This window comes from Macaca nemestrina, chromosome 14, assembly GCF_043159975.1.
Source record: "Macaca nemestrina isolate mMacNem1 chromosome 14, mMacNem.hap1, whole genome shotgun sequence".
NCBI classification, from domain to species: domain Eukaryota; kingdom Metazoa; phylum Chordata; class Mammalia; order Primates; family Cercopithecidae; genus Macaca; species Macaca nemestrina.
The window spans coordinates 47274349-47296699 of record NC_092138.1 but is presented as its reverse complement, the minus strand read 5'-3'; the positions used below and the strand labels follow the sequence as shown (position 1 = coordinate 47296699).

Sequence of the window (22351 nt, the reverse complement as noted above, 5' to 3'; positions counted from 1 at the left end):
AAGTCATAACAGAATTGTGTTGGAGAGAAAGATAATAATCCGGGTGCTAAGCTGTATGACTAGCATTCTAAAATGAGATACAAATCATTTGGGTGGGTGACTCTAATATGTTCCTATTGGCTTCTGAGATCTATTTGAATATTCATTCCTACATCTTACTCATCCCAACAGAATTTCTAAATAGGTATGAATAATACAGAATTCCAAGATCAACCCTCATGTACCATGTAAGTGTCATTAAAAAGGTACCTAAATGAAGTATAAGCAATGCTAGGTGGCCTACATAATGAGTAGTGTTGTTACTATATGATATATTCCATATACCTTCAATTCTGATGCACTGATTATTAGAAAATAGTATGTTGTTTGGTTGAAATATACTTCATAATGCATGAATGATCATTTTCCCTTCCAAAGTGTATCTTTCATAGATAGTAGAGCCTTCACTGTGCTAGGTTCACTGAAATGTTTTACCTTCCACCCATATACCAAAGCTAACTTTTTATTTTTTTAAGATCACACTTTCCTTGGATTTACATGTTGGGTCTCAGCTTTACTTTCCTCTTTTTTAAAATAGATAAATCAGCCTGTTTTCAACACTGGGTGCTACTTCCATCTGGCTTTTATCTTTACTTCCCTCTTATCTGTTACAAAATTGCCTTCTATTACCAATTCAAAATCTGCTCAGTTGCTCTCTGAGCAACTCTAAAGCCCCCAAAGGGCTTTGAAAAATGCTTTAAATTATAATTTGCTAAAAACACTGTAAGTTTTAAAAAGTGTCACTCTACTCATATCAGTTGAATAATGATCCATAGCTAACACTTATTATCAAGGTAAGTAAAAACACTGTATGGCACAAAGTAAGCATTCAATAAATGTTAACTGAATTTCCAAAAACTGATGTCAGCTTTCTTGCAATTCTTGGGATATCATGAGCTAGGAATTATCCCAATATCTGAGGATATTGTCAAAATATGAATGCTTTTTGGATATACATATCAACTTAATTTACTTTACTTTTCAATTACTATAATTTATTGTAACCAGTCACCAATGATGTTTGTGGAAAATACAGTAAGCGATCCCATTTCTGTCTTATTAGATTTAGTTTTCCACTCTTTATCATGAGTCTTTGTCTGTGATACATATAACTTTTAGTTTCACCGAATCATTATGGATTGCTTGGACTTTTTTTAGTAAGATTACATTGTGAGGAAGGTGAAAATTGGTGGCTGAAATACTCTGGGGTCACTATTGCCATCATGGTTTTTGGGATTTAAAAAAATGAATTTTTAAAAAACAGGTTTTTAAACAGCTTTATTGAGATATAATTTACATACTTTAAAGTTTTCCAAATAAGGAAACATTTGTATTATGAAACCTTTCTCTAAACACAGCTGTCATTTCTTTTTTCAGTATAATGACAGGGTGAAAAGAGTTAATTCAAGTTGAATTGTATCACAGACCTATTTATAAATCTTAATTAAGAGAAAAGTGCCAAGTTATTAACAATTGTATGTGTAAAAATAAAATTCTAATGCTACACAAATGTATTCGCTAAAGAAGCAAGAAATTTATATACCAAAAGCATCTTACTGAATCTTACCAAAGCAAGTACATATTGATAATGAAACCATTTATGCTTCCAGCTAAATATTGTTTTTTGGCTGGTATTTATTTCATAGCTAACAAAATCCACTGAAAAGATGGAGCCTGGCATATGACTCTCACATACAGGCACATTAACAAGCCTCTATCACGGCTGAGTCAAACTGAGCAAATACTTCTAGAAATTTCCCTTGTGTGTTTTATTCAGTTATTAGAAGAATTCAAAGCCTCAGCTCTGCCACATATATCCAGCCCAGATGCTCAAAGTACTTGATTTCACCCCAGGGCCAAATTCCATATTCAAGACTAGATCTAGAACAGATGGCCACTCCACCTCTTCCATAATCTGGTTGCGCCCTATGAATAAATGAAAAGACTAAAGGGAACATAGATTCCACAACAGGGCCAGAACAAACATTATTACTATTAATACTACTAATATTTATTAAGTACTTTTGTGTACATGACACCCTAATAAGCTCTGCACAGAATGAGTCTTGGTGATCATAATGTTCCATGTAGGTACTATGTGCATTCCTTAACTCTGCTCATTAAGGAATGCACATAGTTCTCACTGTTCACAGAGTTTTCCATTTGAGTGGTGACTATATGTTCAGTACCATTCCTGAAGCAGATATAAACCAATTCCTCAAAAATTTAATGAGCCCTGTTATGTAACAGTACCCTGAAGACAACAAATGACAATGTTCCTTTCCTCAAGTTGGCTTTAATTTATTTGAAACAGAAAGAAAAATACCAGTTTATGATTGTGTTAATGTACATATAATAAATGTTCAGGAGATGAGTCAGAGCCGTACTACTACTGCTATTACTACTACTGATAATAATAGTTGATACTGAGATAGCAATTAGGCACTGTTCTGATCTTTAGCTATGATAACTTATTTAAATCCTCACTTCGCTTATGTTCCATTATTAAACTCATTCTACAGATGGGGAAACTGAGGCACAGAGGATTCAGTCACTATCCTGAAGTCAGAGAGTTAGTAAATGGCAGAGTTGGGCTCTATCAACTACAGAGTTAAAGGGCAGATTCATGACAGAGGAAGGCCCAGAGTTAAATCTGAAGGAGAGAACAAAGAGGGGAAGGCATTTTGGGTGAGAAAGAAAACTTGAGCAAAGGCAGGAATAACCACAATATGGGTGAAAGAGTAGTGGAAAAGATTAGACTTCAGCAGGATAACACCCAGTTATGGAAGGTCTTAAGTATTTAAAAAGGAGGAAGCATTGATCTAATGCACCTAATGTGGTAGTATATAGGGAGTCATTGATGATATGCTGCTTCAGATGGTGGGTCCTAAGCATTTCTGCCTAGACCTAGAGCCATATGTACAAGGAAAAGAAAGATGATAATCATGCCTTTCTTAAGATCCAAATATCCAGTCTTTGCCATCAATATATGGTTTTGGCATTAATTTGCTGGTGGCCCTTTATTTGGCCGGGCGCGGTGGCTCAAGCCTGTAATCCCTGCACTTTGGGAGGCCGAGATGGGCAGATCACGAGGTCAGGAGATCGAGACCATCCTGGCTAACACGGTGAAACCCCGTCTCTACTAAAAAATACAAAAAACTAGCCAGGCGCGGTGGCGTGTGCCTGTAGTCCCGGCTACTCGGGAGGCTGAGGCAGGAGAATCGCTTGAACCCGGGAGGCGGAGCTTGCAGTGAGCTGAGATCTGGCCACTGCACTCCAGCCTGGGCGACAGAGCGAGACTCCATCTCAAAAAAAAAAAGAAAAAGAAAAAGAAACAAGGCCGGGCGCGGTGGCTCAAGCCTGTAATCCCAGCACTTTGGGAGGCCGAGACGGGCGGATCACGAAGTCAGGAGATCGAGACCATCCTGGCTGACACGGTGAAACCCCGTCTCTACTTTAAAAATACAAAAAAACTAGCCGGGCGAGGTGGCGGGCGCCTGTAGTCCCAGCTACTCGGGAGGCTGAGGCGGGAGAATGGCGTAAACCCGGGAGGCGGAGCTTGCAGTGAGCGGAGATCCGGCCACTGCACTCCAGCCTGGGCGACAGAGCGAGACTCCCTCTCAAAAAAAAAAAAAAAAAAAAAAAAAAAAAAAAAAAAGTCATGAAACCACAGCAATCCTGAATTTATCTATTAAGACATCTACTCAATATCATTGTTGATGAACAATATGAAGGACTAATGTTACCCTTGAATAATTACAGTTTAGATACTCACTTCATCATTAAATACTATTTATATCATTGGATATAAAGAAAAGTTTCTTGCCGGGCGTGGTGGCTCAAGCCTGTAATCCCAGCACTTTGGGAGGCCGAGACGAGCGGATCACGAGGTCAGGAGATCGAGACCATCCTGGCGAACACGGTGAAACCCCGTCTCTACTAAAAAATACAAAAAACTAGCCGGGCGAGGTGGCGGGCGCCTGTAGTCCCAGCTACTTGGGAGGCTGAGACAGGAGAATGGCGTGAACCCGGGAGGCGGAGCTTGCAGTGAGCTGAGATCCGGCCACTGCACTCCAGCCTGGGCGACAGAGCGAGACTCCGTCTCAAAAAAAAAAGAGAAAAAAAAGAAAAGTTTCTTAAAGATATTTTTTGCTAAACCACTTTGTATGAAGAAATATACCCATTTACCTTATCATGGAAGTCATGAAACTTCATCTAGAATATGATAATCAGATATACAGTCATGAAATTAATTTTTCTATTGTGAAAACTTCTGATTCTCATTCATCCTTCTTTTTTAAAGTGCCACATTCAAAGAGTACTTCAAGGAAAAACAATGATTAGCATTTTGAATAAATCTCATAATTATATATTTCATATTTTATATCTTAGCCAAAAGCTCCACAAACAAAATGCTAAGTTGAATATAAAACAAAAACCAAGGTTTATGAAGGTAATACTCATAATAAAAATGGTTCTACCTCATGAGTAAAATAATGACTATATATATATAGCTTTTATTTTAGTTTCAGGGATACATGTGCAGGTTGGTTCTGTAGATAAATTTTGTGTTGCAGGGGTTTGATGTACATATTATTTCATCACCCAGGCAATAAACATAGTACCCAACAGGTAGTTTTTCAATTCTCACGCTCCTCCCACCCTCACCCTCAAGTAGGCCCCGATGTCTATTGTTCTCTTCTTTGTGTCCATGTGCACTCAATGTTTAGCTTCCACTTATAAGTGAGAACATGTGGTGTTGGTTTTTTCTTCATGTGTTAGTTCACTTAGGATAATGGCCTCCAGCTCCATTCAAGTTGCTGCAAGGGACTTGATCTCATTCTTCTCTATGGCTGTGTAGTATCCTATGGTGTATATGTACCACAATTTCTTAATCTAGTCTATTGTTGATGGGCATTTAGGTTGATTCCATATCTTTGCTATTGTTAACAGTGCCGCAATGAACATATGCATGCATGTGTCTTTATGATAGAAGGATTTCTATTATTTTGGTTATGTACCCAATAATGGGATTGCTGGGTCAAATGGTAGTTCTGTTTTTCACTTTTTGAGAATTTCCAAACTGCTTTCCATAGTGGCTGAACTAATTTACATTCCCACCAGCAGTGTATAAGTCACAATATTTAATGAAAGTGTTCACTATAAGTTAAACAGTGAATTCAACAAGCATTTAGAAAAAATGTTTTGAATCTGGAAAAGGTAAATTACATTTACTAAAATTAATACTTTGCAATCATTTAGGATCCTCAGAGGCAGGCATTATTGGCTTGATTTCACACCAGTTGAAATATTCATTAAAAGAGATAAAGGAGATAAAATGTTTTATCAATTCATTTTGTAGATATTTTTAAAATGAGAAAACTCCCAAGGTATCTATGATTTCCAAAGAAGCAAAGTAAGGAATTTCCTCTAAGTGGAGTACTCTTAATAGTGGCATAAAATGTTATTAACTTCTAAGTCTAGGGGAATGAAGGCTTTCTAGGGCTCTTTAGCTTTTAGATAATTTCTAGATGGTACACCTCTGCAGATACTTGAGTTTGTCTTCTCTTTGTTCTACTTGTCATGTGCCATTCCTCTGCCTATCCCATGTCTTCACAGTTTGTGGCCTGGGCTTCAGATGTCTCTTAGCATCACTGAACACTGAGCAAGTTCCTGGTTGTTTCTGCTTGAACAATTTTCAAAAGGAGAGTAGAGCGGGAATGGCTTAATTCTTTCAACTTAAAACCTGTCCAGATGACTTGACTACTACCATTTCATAACTAAATTGATATTAAGAAAGAAATATTAAGATGGTAGAAAATTTTAAATTCAAACTATAAAAATAAATTCTTTATGCAGGAATTATTAGCAATGTGATAAATAGGGTAGGAAAAGATGTTTTGTGTGTTACAAAAGCAGAAAGAAACTTTATTCCCTAAATCATCTCAAGTAAGCTACTGCCTACTCTGCCTAAAGTAAAGTAGAAGTTAGTAAACGACAAGTAATTCTAACCTTCACGAATTTGGTGAACTCTTCCACTTTTTCATTGGCTAACAGCAATGTCTTCTGTGCACCTTCTAGAACCTGTTCACTTTGCAATGCTAATCCTTGAAGCTGCTTAGATGCTGCTGTTTCAATGTCTGCCATTGCAGATTCAGTCTCACTTATTCTTGATACTAGGAGAGTAAGCTTGAGATCCTGCAAAAGATCAGCAGTCATAAAATAAAAGATATTTTATAAACAGATTTGGAAAAGTTAGTTATACATGTCAAATAAGGAAAATATTTTATTATTCTCTCTATATATGTATTTATTATTTGGGTAAAATTAATGACTATTTTCATTAATTTTCAATAAAACATCCTAAGTACACATTCTCATATACTTATCATCAAAATTAGTTTATGATTTTTAAAGATTATAATTAAAAGCATGGAAGCTATTTTAGACCCCCAAAGATGCTCTACATAACATGGAAACATTTAGTTTGAAAGTTTGAGTGGGCCTACAAAATTTATATCTACTTGTATAAATACCAGTGTTCAATAATAGTTTTCATTTCTTAAAAACTATCAAACAAAACCTGTTTCCTCTAATACAGAAATATCTTTAATGTTAAACAAATGTTTAGTGTTTCATGTAGAGATACAAATCCTCTTTGCAGTTATTTGAAGTGTTTAGCTTGTGGTTTGGGGAAGGAAAAAAATCAACAATGTTAACAATGAAACAAACACCATTATATTCCATCTCTAAGCTAAAATGATCTTTTTAAAAGCATACCTTTTTTTCTAACTCCTCTTTAGATTTCTGATACATCTGTTCATACTGTGACTTTTCTTTTACAGCAACATTAAGTCTTTGCTTTAGTGAATCAATTGATATCTTCTTGTTGGAACATTCTTCAGTTAATGTCTTTACCTACATTAAAAGCATAAAGGTAATTATTATTGTTAAAGGCATTCTAGTCATATACTGTATTTGTTCCAGCAGAAACTAAATGAGTGAATGAGTCTACTTCCATTTATTTTCTCATATCGCTATCAAATTCAAGTATTATACTTACAGAACTCATATTATGAATGAAAGTAACAATCCTTAAATCAGTAACAAAACCCAAAATTGCACACAAACTAAATGAATACTGGTATGTATATCCTTGCACCCAATAACACAATATTAATGTTAACTACATATCCATTAATTACTAACTTAAACTTCCTAAGGCAGGAGATGATTGTTCTGATTCTGAAACAAGCCAAGTTATAGTTAACTTTCCATTGTATTCTCTAAAATAAGTATTACATAGCCTTTTTGATGAAATAAAATAATAGTATATATATACATTGCTTATTTATAAGATATATAATATGTATCTCAAAGCATAACAGAAAAAGTAGTTTTTCAGTTTAATGCCACTAAATATAAATGTTACTTATATAAAGATTCCACGGCTATGTAGGAAATTATTATTGAAGTTAAAAAAATAGCAAAATTGAAAGGATAACATTGAAAAAGCCTATAGGAAGTGATTTTAACTTGCACAGCGGCATGGAAGAGAAAAGAGAAAATCCATATGGATTCATCATGCTCATGTAAAAGTTTCTTTCTTAAATCCATTTGACCTAACAGATACTTTAATTTTCATTTTCAACAAGGAAAGTAAAGGAGATGTTCTCTCAGGTGTGCATAACATTTAGTGAATGCCAAAGCACAGGGTGCTTTATGAGTTGTGAAAACAGCATCTTTAAAAAAAAAAAAAAACCTTCTAGTTTGGGGTCATATATTACATAACTACTTTAACTACAACTCCCTTTGCAGGTACAACTCCCTTCCCATGTAAAATGCATTAAGGGTATCTAAGAAGAAAGTACATTTTTAAAGAACTTCTGATAGTTATTGGTAATCAAGTTTTCACTAAGAAATACAAGCTTGATTCCATCACAAATTATAGTTTTAAATAAAATGAAATACTGAATAAAAAGTAAAAAAGTATCCTAGAAATACTGAGGATTTTTAATCTTCTCATGGGATATTTATAAATAGAAACAGAATGTGTGGCCGTATTATGTATGAGGTTTTAGAGACTTGAATTTTAAAATAAATAATGTACTTTCAGAGCAAAGAGTGTTACTTTGTAACAGTAAATACATATCCTATGAATATTTTCTATACATTTATTAGGACTAAATATTTGTGGTAAGAGAGTAAATACAACAGGAAGTGATATTTTTAGTGTCAGTTAAGATAAAAATTGATACCTTTTTATCAAGATTTTGTAACATTTCACTAAAACTCTCATTACTTTCCAAATTTACTTTCTGTCGAAATTTCAAGTCCTCTATCAAATGTCTTTTCATAGTTATATCCCTCTCCATTCGAGACATCCTTGAAAAAAAAAAAGGTAACATCAAGAGTGACAGAAAATACCTTAACAGTGGTGATATCTTACATTTTATCCAATATTATACCTACTGTTAATTTTTAAATGTTATGTGATATTGACACTGTAAATTAGTAAAATGAATTGCATTGGATAAGATATTGTTCTTTTAATATTTTGAACACTTGTAAAATCTATAGTTGTGACTTGGTAATTATACAATTACATATACGTATTAAAACAAAAATATAAGAAATGAAAAAAATTAATAACACTTATGAAAACTTAGAGCTATTTCATTTAAATCACATTTTTACATTGCTGTGAAAAATCAAAGTGATATATAAAGATAATCAAAAGCATAACAAGAAGAAAAAATCTAATACTTCAATAAACAAATGTAAACTCTTGTAATGAAACTAAATTAGCCATAATATCTTCTAATTTAATATAATTTGAGATTCAATCCACACATCTGTTTAGCACAGTTGATGAAATATTAAGTATAAAATGGTAGATGCTGTGAGAACCACTACTCTCTTGCTGCTGCTGCTGCTGCTGCTGCTACTGCTACTAAAATAAGAATGACAATAGCTAACATGTATCGAAGACTTACAATGTTCCAGTCACTGTTGTAAGTGCTTTACATGTATTAGCTCATTTATTCCTCAAAAGAACCTAATTTAATATTATTGAATTTAGGCATAGGCCTAGTAGGTAGGGAAGCCAGAATTCAAAGAGTGTTAATCGAGAGCCCTGTTAAACAATAAGCAAGACTTACTCTTAATAAATAAACTTCAAAATATTATCAGTTAAAAAATTAACCAACCTTTTTGTCTAAGACTTTTATCTACTCATATCACTTCTAAGTGCTCTTCACTTACAATGAGGTCTACAGGTGTGTTTGTGAGATACATATATCTTAAATGTATCAGAGACAACTGGAATTCTATCTAAACATCTTACTATTTCTAAGCAATAGTGTAGCTCCGAAAGATACAGAATGAAAATAATTTTGATTCAGTGGGATACAGCATTTAAAATCTTTTTACTGATAAACACAAAAAGTACAAACTTTCATAACCTCCAGTTATTTTAAACACAAACAAAACTTTCCTTTTTATACCTTAGCTTCATAAGTTTAGGCATTAAATCCAATACAAATACTAATCTATATATTTGGGGGGGGGTCAAATAACTGCCACATTGTAAAGTTTTTCATTCATAGTCTCGAAGCCATTAATTTGTATTTATTCAAAATTAAATATGTTTAATAAGGGAAATTTAACTTAATCCTTATTCTAATAAAAAAACTAAATAGCTTGCCATTAATCATGCTATACATAGTATTCCTTAAACTTTCATCTTATGTAGGTTTAAATATGAACTAGGGAAGGAAAACATTAACATTAGCAGTTTCTTAGGGTACGTTTAATAGACTTGGATGCCACTAGGTGGCACCAAATACAATGGCTAGAAATACAAAGACCATACTTTTCATGCATTTCCTTTATGTGTTCTTCTTTTGCTAGGAGTTCAAATTTCAAAGACTTCACATTTGATGACTGTTTAGTGAGTTCATTAGTTGCATTCTAGATTAAAAATAGAAATAAATTTAAATATACCTTTCAACCTTGGTCTAAAGCAGCATAAAAATAAGTGCCATTCTAAAAAAGAAGAATACATTTACAATAATTATGGTAAACAATAATTAAAATGAATATTTTAATATTTTAAATGCTTTATTTTATATGCTCTAATAGAAATACTATAGTAATACTAAAACTTTTATATAACATGCCAAACTATAGAGGAACACAATCATGTAAGAATAGCAAAGAGCATGTATCCAAAATACATTTACAGGAAATGTGAATTGTCCTAGTATAATGTAAATATGTGAATAATTAAGAATTTTAATGATTTAAAAAGATCACTTAAAACAAATACTGGATTTACTAACATCTTAGACTAACTATGGTCACAAATGCTTTGCTGCTCATCAAGCAGGGGAATCCATTTCCCAACCCTCTGAATGTAGTCTGGCTTGTGACTTGCTTTGCCCAAAAGAATGCAGCAGAAATGAATTGTGTAAATTTCAGTTCCCAGGCCTTAAAGCTTTATGGCTTCTCTCTTTGCCTTCTTGGAATGCTGCTCCAGGATCACCTTGCAGTTGATGTATCATGTGGAAGTGTACCAAGACACTACAGCTGACAGGCAGTAGATCAATTGTCCGATCTATGAGTGAGGCTATTTTGTATCTTCCAACTAGGGAAACCTTCGGTTTGAAAAAATCCAGGGATATGAGGTTGCCCAGAAGAGACCAACATAAGAACTTCCCAGTCAACCAACAAAATCGTAAGAAATAATAAACTGTTGTTTTAAGCCACGATACTTTGGGATAGTTTGTTAGAGAATAATGATAACTGATAGAAAACCTCATGAATACTCAGTCCTTCTTTAAGTTATTAATAACACTACTTATTAAATTATTTATAAACAATTATTAGTTTTTCAAAGCAAAACAGTTTTGTGGTATTTGTTGTCAGTACAGCCTAGGAACCAGAGGTGGTAACTACAGTGTTAGAACACCTTTCAATTTTGACTCTAGTTCCAACTAAATGTATAATCTAAGACATCACTTAGTCTTTTCAGTACTTTAGTTTTTCCACATTCAAGATAATGTTGACATACTCACATTAATCCATTTGTTAACTTTTAAAAGTATTAAATGAATATAAATAAAATATAATAGCTGTTAAAATATTTGGAGTAGTTATTTAGCTAATATTTCTAAACTACAATAAATTGTTTCTATTAGAACTATTCCTAGATTTGGATGTTTGACTCATGCTAAAAATAATTTGAGTTTGAAAAGATTAAACTTTAGTTACCCAAGGTAAATGTAATTCATCAGACTGACTTTAAATATCTCATGGATATAACATACAAATAGAACATTTGAAATAATTTTAATTTTTACATGAAATGTTAATTTTTCTTAAAAACTCAAAGCTACTTCAGCATGGCAACTCTTTTGAATGTTATGTTTTGATCAAATGTGTGTGTAATGCAATCAAAATTTATACCATAGTTTGCATGTTTACAGTGATGTACAGTATCTTATTTCCACCACTGCTTGAATATGTTCCACACTAGTCAATTTATCAAATAATTGAAGCGTTTGCTTTAATCATTTTCAATTCTTTCTCTGATGATTGTTCATTCAGTTAGAAATATGAACATCCATGATTATGCTAAGCTAATAGTGATATGTCAATATAGTGATATTATATTATAAATAATATCACTATAAATTATATATGATATACTAATACGTATTATATTATCACTATACTATAATATAGTGATGGTTTTAGGGACTACTGTGATATAAATGTCTACTTATCCCTCCTCTAAATGGTCCCAGACTGTGCTTTTCTAATTTTGTATTTACCTTAACATTTTCATATTGCCTTTTTTTTTCCTGTCAATCTGTTGGTTGTAATTTTTTGCTTGTGTCATTATTCCTGCCTAAAAACAATCATCCTTCCCCTTAATATGCATACTTCTAGCGTGCTGCACTGAAGGTGTTTTCTGCTGAGAAGTAAAATAAACTTAGAATTGTATTTAAAATAAAAGATACAGGCAGTAAATAAAGTCCGAGAGTATCTTCAATGGAATGAATTAAGTGGATATTAAGATAACTGGTTGATTCTTTTCTGTTTTTAGACTTAAGGCTGTATTTTATGTGGCTGAAAATACTGTTAACTCTGACTTGGAGAATTGAGAGAAAAGCAATTTATAATAAATAAAACGCCAGGTTGAGATACACTTTGGCCAAGATCTCTAAATCTAACAGCTATTTCATTTGATCCTCAAAAATTTTTATCAGATGGGTAGAAAGGTATCTCTGCTTTAGACCTCTAGAAAAGTTAAGTAATTTCCTTGACCAGGTTGATGAGAAGTTAATGGCCAAAAATTGATTGAAACCCAGGTCTTTTGTCCCTTTTCCATTCCCTACTACACAATATTTATCTGTAACATGACTTAAAATCTGGTGTAAAACATATACATCAAAAATGTCACAATGGTAAAAAGTCATCCCTGTTACAGCTTTCCTATACAAAGTTTATTGAATATTTTTTTTAAATTTGCATAGTATAATGATTAGGAGCATGGACTATGGAGCCAGATGGTTGGAGTTCTAATCTCAGCTCTATATGCAGTACCTGTGTGATCTTGGACAATTAACTTATGCTTTCTGTGTCTCAGTTTTCTCAACTGTAAATGAACCACAGACATCAGAAAAACATATATAAAATTACACAGAAAAGTGTAATATTAACTGCATAGTACAGAAAAGGTGTGTATAAACCTTTAGTATATTCGAATCTAGCCAATTTTCTCAATTAAGTCTAAAAACATTAAGTAGAAAATAAGCTACTTATTTAAAAATCACTATATTATCAGTTTGATATCTGGAATGAGCCAAATTCTATTTCTTCTAAACAAATTAGTATGTTGAAGTTCTCACTGAACCCCCAGTACATTAGAATGTGACTGTATTTGGAAATAAGGCCTTTAAACAGATAATTCAGGTAAAATGAGGTTATTAGGGTGGAATCTAATTCAGTCTGAGCAGTGTCTTTATAAGCAGGGAAATTAGGACACAAAGACACATAGAGGGAAGACCATGTAAAGACACAGGGAGAAGACAGCCATCTACAAACCGAGGAGAGAGGCCTCAACAGAAATGAAACCTGTTGACACCTTGATCTTAGATTTCCAGCCTTTAGAACTGTGAGAATAATATATACGTTCACTGTTTAAGACAACCGGTTTGTGGTATTTTGTTATGGAATCTCTACAAACCAGAATCAAAACAAAAATTTTTAGTAGTAGAGAGTATTATATACTTAAAGATACTTGGTCTTCTAGGAAATTTCTATATGAAAATATGAAACAAAACAAAAGTAAAAATTTATCCTTTTTGTCCCTATGCAGTTTGGTCAGTGTTCCAAGACTCTAGGTTAGATTATGGACAATCAATTCAAACTAATTGCTTTAGTTCTCTTTCTGATTCATACATTCCTCCAAACCAAGAGAGAGACCTGTACGTGGGTAAAAGCTTACACCATGAAAAATCATAATACAAAGAACTTACAGACACTCATATGGATCTATTATTACCAAAAATTATTAGATCATTTGTAGTAAGTAAAATAAGTAAAATATAAATCAATGAAAAACAGTTTATGTAAAAATCATAAATTATGATTTATGTATAAATCAACTTAAAACTATGTCTTCTAGAAGTCAGATTAGACAATACTGGATCTAGCACTCTATTTTATCTTGGTGAAAAACAAAGTTAGAATCATGAGGACTTAAATACACGAAGAATCACAGAAGTAAGAATTAAAGTCTCTGTGACAGATAAGATCAAGGAATATCTCAACGATTTTATCTTCTCTATATGAAACCTTAACACTGAAATGTTCAGTTTACACATTTTATCCCTCATTTTCAGAGACACATTTTAAGGTTCATGCCCCAAAATTGCATAACACTTTTTCCCTCACATTTCTAATATTTTATAAGTTATTTAAGATTATAAAATGTTGTGACTGACCCAAGTTTTACACATAAAAACTGTCTAAAGAAGATAGTATTCAAGAAGAATCCCAATGCTAGTTTGTATATTTGGTTACTATTAATAAAGCAAATTATTTTCAAGCAATAATAAACTCATTTATTTTAAGTTTTATCCTATTTATCCTATGAGTAAATCTGCACTAAAAGATATATTATTGAAGGGTGCACATACCCTATTTGGGATTGAAAACAATGACGAGTCTATTTGACATTTCAACATAGTATTCCAGTACCCTCCTAACAGGGATGATTATTCCATTTCTAATGTACTCTGTGCATTTACAATCAGGATTTTCTTTCTAGTGACTCACATTATAGCAATGGTCCCATATACACTGCCCTTTTTAGCTTCTAGCTAGCAACCCCCACTGAAGAAAATATTTAAATATGTGAGGAATAAATGGGCTTAAGAAGCATGAAAATGAACTTTCCAATTAAAACTCACTCACAAATCCTATTTCTTACAAGGGAATTCTACTTAAACTAAGGACAGCCTTACTTTTAAGTTGCTGACAGTTTTGCTTGGTCTTAGATTCTTTTTTTTTTTTCCTCTCAGTGCTTTTTTTCTACATACTTCCTACTATTTTAATTTGGTTGTTGGTTGGAGACAGAGAAGGAGGAGATAAGTGGGAGGGAGAAGAAGCAGAGTGCAAAAGTGGGTTGGTTTCACTCTCAAGTTTAACTTGCTGGAAGTATGCAGAGAAAAGCAATTCTATTTATGTTGACATATTACATGTCTGAAAGGATTCTGTTTAGCTGGAGGGAGGCATGGGGGCAGAAAGAAGTATTAGAGTAGCAGATATCGGCCAGTTTACATCAGTTCCTAAATTAGGATTTCATGGTGTCTTGTCTTTTTCAGAGAATGGTAGTATTTATTATCAGATAAGAATCTACCGGGCTAAAAATTAATGATGATGGCAATATTAATAATTTTGGATTATCTATACTATAATTTACCTTTATTAGAAAAAATTAGTGTTCATATAAATATGTCTTGCAGGATTCAAGCATAATACATGTTTTCATGCTTACTAAACTTTATAATCACCTTTAATTTACACTGTAATTGCTTCATTTCCAAATCCATGCTCCTTGAAGGACCAAGTGATGTAACTTGTATCCGTGGAAATGTCACTTGGGAAACTTCTTCTGCCAAACTTGTGATTTCAGATGAGGACTCCAATTTCTTTAGTAAATCTTCTTTTTCTTTCCGAAGCCCAGCCAAATCCAAATTTAGCTTCTTTTTTTAAAAAAAGAAAATAAATATAAATATATTATAAAAGTAACTACATTTAATCTAATAATTATCAGCATAAAAGTCTACAGCTAGGAAAATATTAAAGAGAACTGAAATTAATTATAGTTATTATACGAACTTTACAAAAATCTTAACCTCTATTAGATTTTGCTTATAGTAGTAGGGCTTGCAAAGTTAAAACAAAGTGAACCAGCTGTACTCAATATCTTTTGGTTGGCTGGTCCTGACTGATGATGCACTATTTCTTTACCTTCACACATAAATGGGTGAGCCAGAGATTCACATATTTGATAACCTCGACTTCAGGGCTGATGTAGTACTTAACTGGGAAAAGCCAAGCTGGAGCAGGACAGGATAACAGATGTTAGCTGTTTATTCCACTGGGTAGGTCTTACCATCCTATATAGCAGCCAAAATGCTTCTCATTTAGCAACATAAATGTTAAGTCCAATTAGCAGACGAGGCTTGTTAGAGATTTAGTTCAAATAAATAGCGTGCAAACAAACTCGCTCAGTTTTATGCACTTGATTGATTGTTGAAAAGTCCTGTTTCTAATGTTGAGGTAGAAATGCACTAAACTCCTTACATTTTGAATTTTTAATAGCATAAACATTTTGCTAAATGACATAATAGTAATGTTTTTATGAAGGAGTGTAAAAGAAACCATCTTAATGTTAGCCCTTCTCATTCACCAATCTATAGTCAGCAGAATGTCACCAAACTATAATGGCATAACAACTCAGAGCTGCTTAAGAGGGTATTTGCATTACTATTTTATTATTCCAAAGAAGCTTATAATGTGGTACCTTAACATAAGGTACAATTAGACAAAATGATACTGAAATCTCTCAGAGGGGGAAAAATTTTTCTTTGTTAAAAATTCCAATTAGAAATAGCAAAAGATGTAGCTAAAGTGTACAGTAAGATGAACATGAAACTTAAGTATTAACACTATATTTAAAACACAATTTCTAGAAACTATACCATCATTATATATGTATTTGTATATGTAAGTGCATATTATTAAATATGAATATTTAAGATCATGGATTCAAAACTAGAACTTGATATACTTCAGATTAAACTATGTTCTGGCAACATAAAAAGTATGCTGTGGTGAAAAAAACTATATGGTTATATTTTACCTTATAATCTAAAAGCATGGTTCTATAGAATTTTAGGAAATTGTTTATGAAATTTGTTCCATGAAATTTGTTCATGAGTTGTCCCAAAAGAACCTAATAATTAATATCTAATAGTAAACTCTTAGTTTCCTTAAAACTGGAAATCTTCCTGTCTAATATTCAAGCTTGAATCCATCTCCCTCCCTGTTTATTCATTCCCTATGTCCAATCAATTGTCAGGTTCTGCAAATTACATAGTGTTTCTCATTTTCATTCCTCTCAGCCACTCTCTTAATGCAAACCCTCATTATCTCATTAAGACTATTACAATAACCCTTTCTCTGCCGTCAACCTTTCCCTACCTTCATTCCACCTTTTATACAACTTCCTAAAACAACACTGACCAGTTATTCCCTTAATCAAAGCCCTTCATGGGTTCTTCATTCCAATAGAATAAATCTCAAATGTTTGTGGATAATAAGGCTCTCTAAGCTTAGGCTTCAATTTGTGTTGCTGTCAGGCATCATATGAAGCCAAACCTGCCTGCCATTCCCCAAACCTGCCTGCCATTTTTACATGGATGACTCTACACATGGTGTTTCTTTCTGCTGAAATCTGTCTCATCTTTAAAGGGCAGCTTAGTATTCCTCCTTCATGAAGACTTCTTTGTTCCTTTCTTCTTACTGGAATACTTAGGCGGCTTCTCTCATTTGTTATACTTGTATGCCACCAGATTTCTGTCTAATCTTTCTACCTGGCAGATCCTGACACTATAAATGTGCCTCCACTGAGGAAAGATCAAGTCAATAAATACATTCGTCTAAAAGACATGCATACATAACTTTCAACTTCAATTTAACAATATAAAAATGTATTAAATGAAGAAAAACTGAAATTACAGAGGCAGTAAACTAAATGACTTGTACTTTATTAAAATATAATATTTTGATTAAACAATATTTAAAATCTACAATCTTGAAAACATATTTCCGGTGTTAGTTATATATGCATAGAAATGCTACGCAGCATCTGTTGAAAAACAGGAAATATGTAAATCACACATTCCATCAGTTTGGAAACCTTTGGTTCTCCTTAGCATTGTGGACAAATAACTGGAGCTCTCTTATTAACTTCTCTCAGTTTAAAAATTCAGCACTTTGGGAGGCCGAGGCGGGCGGATCACAAGGTCAGGAGATCGAGACCACGGTGAAACCCCGTCTCTACTAAAAATACAAAAAATTAGCCGGGCGCAGTTGTGGGCGCCTGTAGTCCCAGCTACTCGGGAGGCTGAGGCAGGAGAATGGCGTGAACCCGGGAGGCGGAGCTTGCAGTGAGCCGAGATCGCGCCACTGCACTCCAGCCTGGGTGACAGAGCGAGACTCCGTCTCAAAAAAAAAAAAAAAAAAATTCTACTTCTTACTTGAGAAAGCTATAGATGAGAAAAAATGTATAAATAACTTTCTTTTGCTTACATTTGCTATAGGCTGTGAGACAACTTTTGTGGGTGACCTTGTTAGAAAGAGACTGTGCCATAAAAATCTACCAATAAATTAAGATTACTCTTAAAATTGTGAGTTTTCTTGTTTATTAGCAGCATGATTCCTATTTCTCTACTATTGCCTTTCCATCTTCAAGCAAATATTTATAAGCATTTAAGTCACATTATGTTAAGAACAAGTGATAACAAAACACACATGGAAGAATCATAATTTCTGGATTCATATACTCTGGGTCTACTGCTTACCAGCTGAGTGAGCTTGCACAAACACATGGCTTTGTTTCCTTGTTTTAAAAAGAGACGGTGCTTGTCTACCTAACAAAGGTGATCTTGAGGACAGAATCTTAAAACGTCTGTGATTGCACGTAGTAGATGTTCATTGTCAGCATTGTTATCTTGTGGTAAAGGCTACTAATAGTGTCTGAGAAGTGTTAAAGGCTGAGGAGCTAGATTAAAAAAACTTTAACATGTATATACATAATAACCTGGTAATTTCTCTCATGACAGAAACTTTAGTTTGTCTTAAGTCATAGTTACTTGTTTGACAAGAATAAATCTAGGATCTCTCCTATACTACTACACAGGTAGTAGTATATGCTCCTCTGACTCTATATCCGCAGCAGTGCAATCCGTCTATAGTCTCCCAAACATCTATTTCAATTTAAAAGTTGACTTCAATAAGAATAAGTACTGAGATTCGTATTGATTTATGTGTAGTCAATTATTTCTAACCAAAGGTTATAAAATAGAACTTAACACTATAAAAATTTTAAACTAGACACTATTAATAATTTATTTAAATTTAACATTGAGGAAGCATAAATCCCTGAAAAGGAGAGAACTCTCTAAGCGACTGTAAGAAGAAATAAGAATGTACTGAAAAACTTATTCTTCAGTATAATATCCTGTGGTAGACACAATTCTCAGATGACATGCTCTGGTACAATACCCTCCCCTTGTATGGGACCCAGAAATATGATAGGTTGTCATTCCCATGATTACATTATGTTATATGCAAAGAGAATTCTGTAGGTGTAATTAGGGTCAGGGTCCCTAATCAAGTTTCTGAGAGCTAATCAAAAGCAAGCTTTTCTTGGCTGGTCTTGACCTAATCAGATGAGCCCTTTCAGAGAAGGCCAGAGGCATTCTCTGAGGTCAGGGAGATTCCCCTGCTGGCTTTAAAGAAGTAAGTTGCCATGTTATGAAAGGAGCTACAAGACAAGACCTAAGGGAGGCCTCAATGAACTGAGAATGATCCTTGGCTGTCAACCAGCAAGCGACAGACCTCAGTCCTATACCCACAAGGAACTGAATTTTTCAAAAAAGGCAGCCTGGCTGACACACTGATTGCAACCTTGCCACATTCTGAGCAGAGCACCCCACTAAGGCTGTATCAGACTCCTGACCCAATGACACTGTGAGGTAATGAATGCATATGTTGTTTCTCAGCTGCTAAATTTGTGTTTTGTAGCACAGAAAATTAATATGGGTCCTGATATTTTTTACATCAGTGCCTTTCTAGAATCTACTTCTTGTTATCTTACTGCCACTCTGTCCCATCTCAAGAAAGTCTCCCAAACCCCACAGTGTGTAGAGTTTATATAATATTCTCACTCTGGATTAATTTTTTTTTCTTTATCCATAATTTTGTATTCATTGTATTTATTCAATTGCTTTACAAATTGTCCCATTTTCTTTTCAGACAAGGTCTTGCTCTATTGCCCAGGCTGGAGTACAGTGGTTTAATCTTAGCCCACTACAGCCTCAAACTCTTGGGTTCAAGGGATCCTCCTGCCTCAGCCTCCCGAGTAGCAGGGACTACAGTGAGTAAAAATACCCAGCGAATTTTTTAATTTTTTTGTAGATATGGGATCTTGCTGTGTTGCCCAGCCTGGTCTTGAACTCATGGCCTCAAGCCATCCTCCCGCCTCGGCCTCTCAAAATGCTTGGATTATAGTCATGAGCCACTGTGCCTGACCCCCATTTTCCTTTTAATTTTTTTTTGTTCTTTTTCATTTTATTTTTATGTTCCATTTTCTATGCTAGAAATATAAATTGCCTCTACCAGATCTGCATTTTGTAGTTTAACTGACAAGCAAAAAGCCTCTGGCCAGAAGCTTTTGTTTGCTGCTCTCAACTGTAACTGTAGAATCCCATGAATAGGGTAAATTAGTCTCCCCTGGCCTATTTTCCCTTATTTTCTTATATGGGATTTCATTCACAAACTGCTTTCATTCATGGCACCAACTTGACATTTGCTGGCAGATTTAGATATGGAGTACCTAGATTCAGAACCTGATTCAATACCTATCATTTATTCTTTTTACACATACTATGTAGTTAGCACTATGCTAGTTCTCTGTTTTCAGTAAGAAAAAGGTTATAGATAAGCCTTGCCTTTAGGTAGCTACTGGTCTGTAATCCAGAAATACGTAACAATAAACTATAGTAAGTGCTATGAAGAAACAAAACGGGAAGCTGAGGGAACTGCTGCTACCTTCAATTCCTGTCTGGTAAATGCTGACTAGAGCCTGTTTCCCTCCCCATATTCCCCTGATTTGTTCTGTAAAATGTGATCTAGAAGCTAAGTACAGCATTGAATGTACTAGCTTAGATCTATGACCACTCTGCTTTCCAACTTTTACTCAAGAGAAGATAGTTGCCAAATCACTGGTCAGTAAACTGGGGGCAGTCTGAGGACATCAGGCATCCCTTCTCCATCAGGGAGACCTGGTGAACATTTTAATGTTCAGGAACGAACTATCAGAAAAAATAAAACAAGGCCCTTGGAAAATATTCTTCAGGCCCCATAATGAGAAATAAAGGGCTTAGAAAAAAAGCTGAGAAAATCATTTCCCTAATTACTCCCCAAACAATATATTTTTAGATACTCTCTGATCTTCATGTCTCGGAAGAATAAAATACTCAATATCTGCCTATTCAACGAACATGTTGCTAGTTGTAGCACATGTAAAGAAAATGCTATTGGGTATCCAATCAGTTCAGAAGCAGTGCTCCAAGGGAAACGAATGGGATCGGGTATAGCTCTTCACTTCTAAAATGAAAATGATTCTGACCTACGGTTTTTTTCTGGACAATATCCATCCTACAGCATTCAAAGACATAGTTCAGTCTTTCCCATTTGTTTTTTACCATTGGATTAAAAATTTAAAGTAACGAACCATTTAAAAAATTTGGAAATAGTTGGGATAGTAGAGTCTGAAACATAAAGACACAAAATTCTAGAAAATACAGCCAAACATGTGGTGGAATGCCAGGGACACTGGATCAGAGCTTCTGGGAGGTCTATGCAGGAAATAGCTGGTGGCCAAAGAACACTTTGCAGTCCATGCTGGAGTAACAGTGAGATGCTCAATATTGAAAAAGGTGAATCAGTAACCAGAGTAAAAAGTGAGGCTTACTTGCCATCTATAACAATAATGTACTCTCCATGTTTTCTTTCTCCTTTTGAAAGCCAAAGGGCTTGACAATCGAAGTAGGGAAAAGCAATCATTAAACGAGAATGATCTGTTTCCAATAACTTCTCCAAAATATCTCATCTTAAATTATGCTTAGGACTGACTTAAGACTATTTAATGTTGAATACAGAAATAAGTTCATTTACATTCTCACAATCTGATTATTCCGATTCATAATTAAGTAGAGGCAGCAATTTTAAAATCTTATTGTGTTTTTAAAAAATGACAACATAAATTACGTTACCAGAATGTAAATAAATGAGACTGGAGAGAAAATTCTAATTGAATGGGATATATGTAAATTCTATAGGCAAGAACGCCCTAGAAAGTCACCATAATGTTAATGATATTCTCCCTCCTGTGAATAGAATCAATGTTCTTTTATTGAGAATATTATACTTTTAAAGGGGATAAAATGGAAAGAAATAAAATTCTGTATGTTGTCCAGGTATAGGACTAAATTCACAGTCAATTAAAATGTATGAGTTATCAAGACAATGCCATCATTTTCTATGTCACTAACAAATATTTTCCATATAAGACTTATTTAAAAAGGTAAATAGTTCAGATTAATAACTTCCAAGTTTAGTAACAAGACTTTTAAATTTAAAACATTAATTTTCTTTTGTTAAGATACTTGAGATCACCAAGAGAAAGACTTAAAAAATAAAAACCAATAACCAAAAAAAGATCTTAGGCTGAGACGTAATTATTTATGTAACAAAATTTCTTATGAAAAATCCACTAAGTTAATGCATCACTCATTTATAAACTATTTTCTGACAACTGCAGTTATGAAAGGGCTACACTGTGTTTCACAAAATGTCAAGTAAATGAAGGTAATATAGAGGACTTTTCACCAATGCTTTTGCTAGTAGTTAGACTTCAGTAGCCTTTAGAGACCATTAAGTACCT

General features: G+C 33.8%; 1 protein-coding gene across 3 annotated transcripts in view; it reads right to left on the bottom strand.

Moving 5' to 3' along the window:
• LOC105489076 (centlein) overlaps window positions 1-22351 on the bottom strand; it is a 514234-nt gene that overhangs the window by 37689 nt on the left and 454194 nt on the right. For all 3 annotated transcript variants that reach the window (XM_071077831.1, XM_071077829.1, XM_071077830.1), the window contains exons 19-23: window positions 15126-15317; window positions 9914-10011; window positions 8298-8424; window positions 6820-6957; window positions 6052-6237 (exon numbers count right to left, since the gene is read on the bottom strand). In XM_071077831.1, coding sequence (XP_070933932.1) covers window positions 6052-6237; window positions 6820-6957; window positions 8298-8424; window positions 9914-10011; window positions 15126-15317 — 741 coding nt within the window. The remainder of the gene's footprint in view (window positions 1-6051; window positions 6238-6819; window positions 6958-8297; window positions 8425-9913; window positions 10012-15125; window positions 15318-22351) is intronic.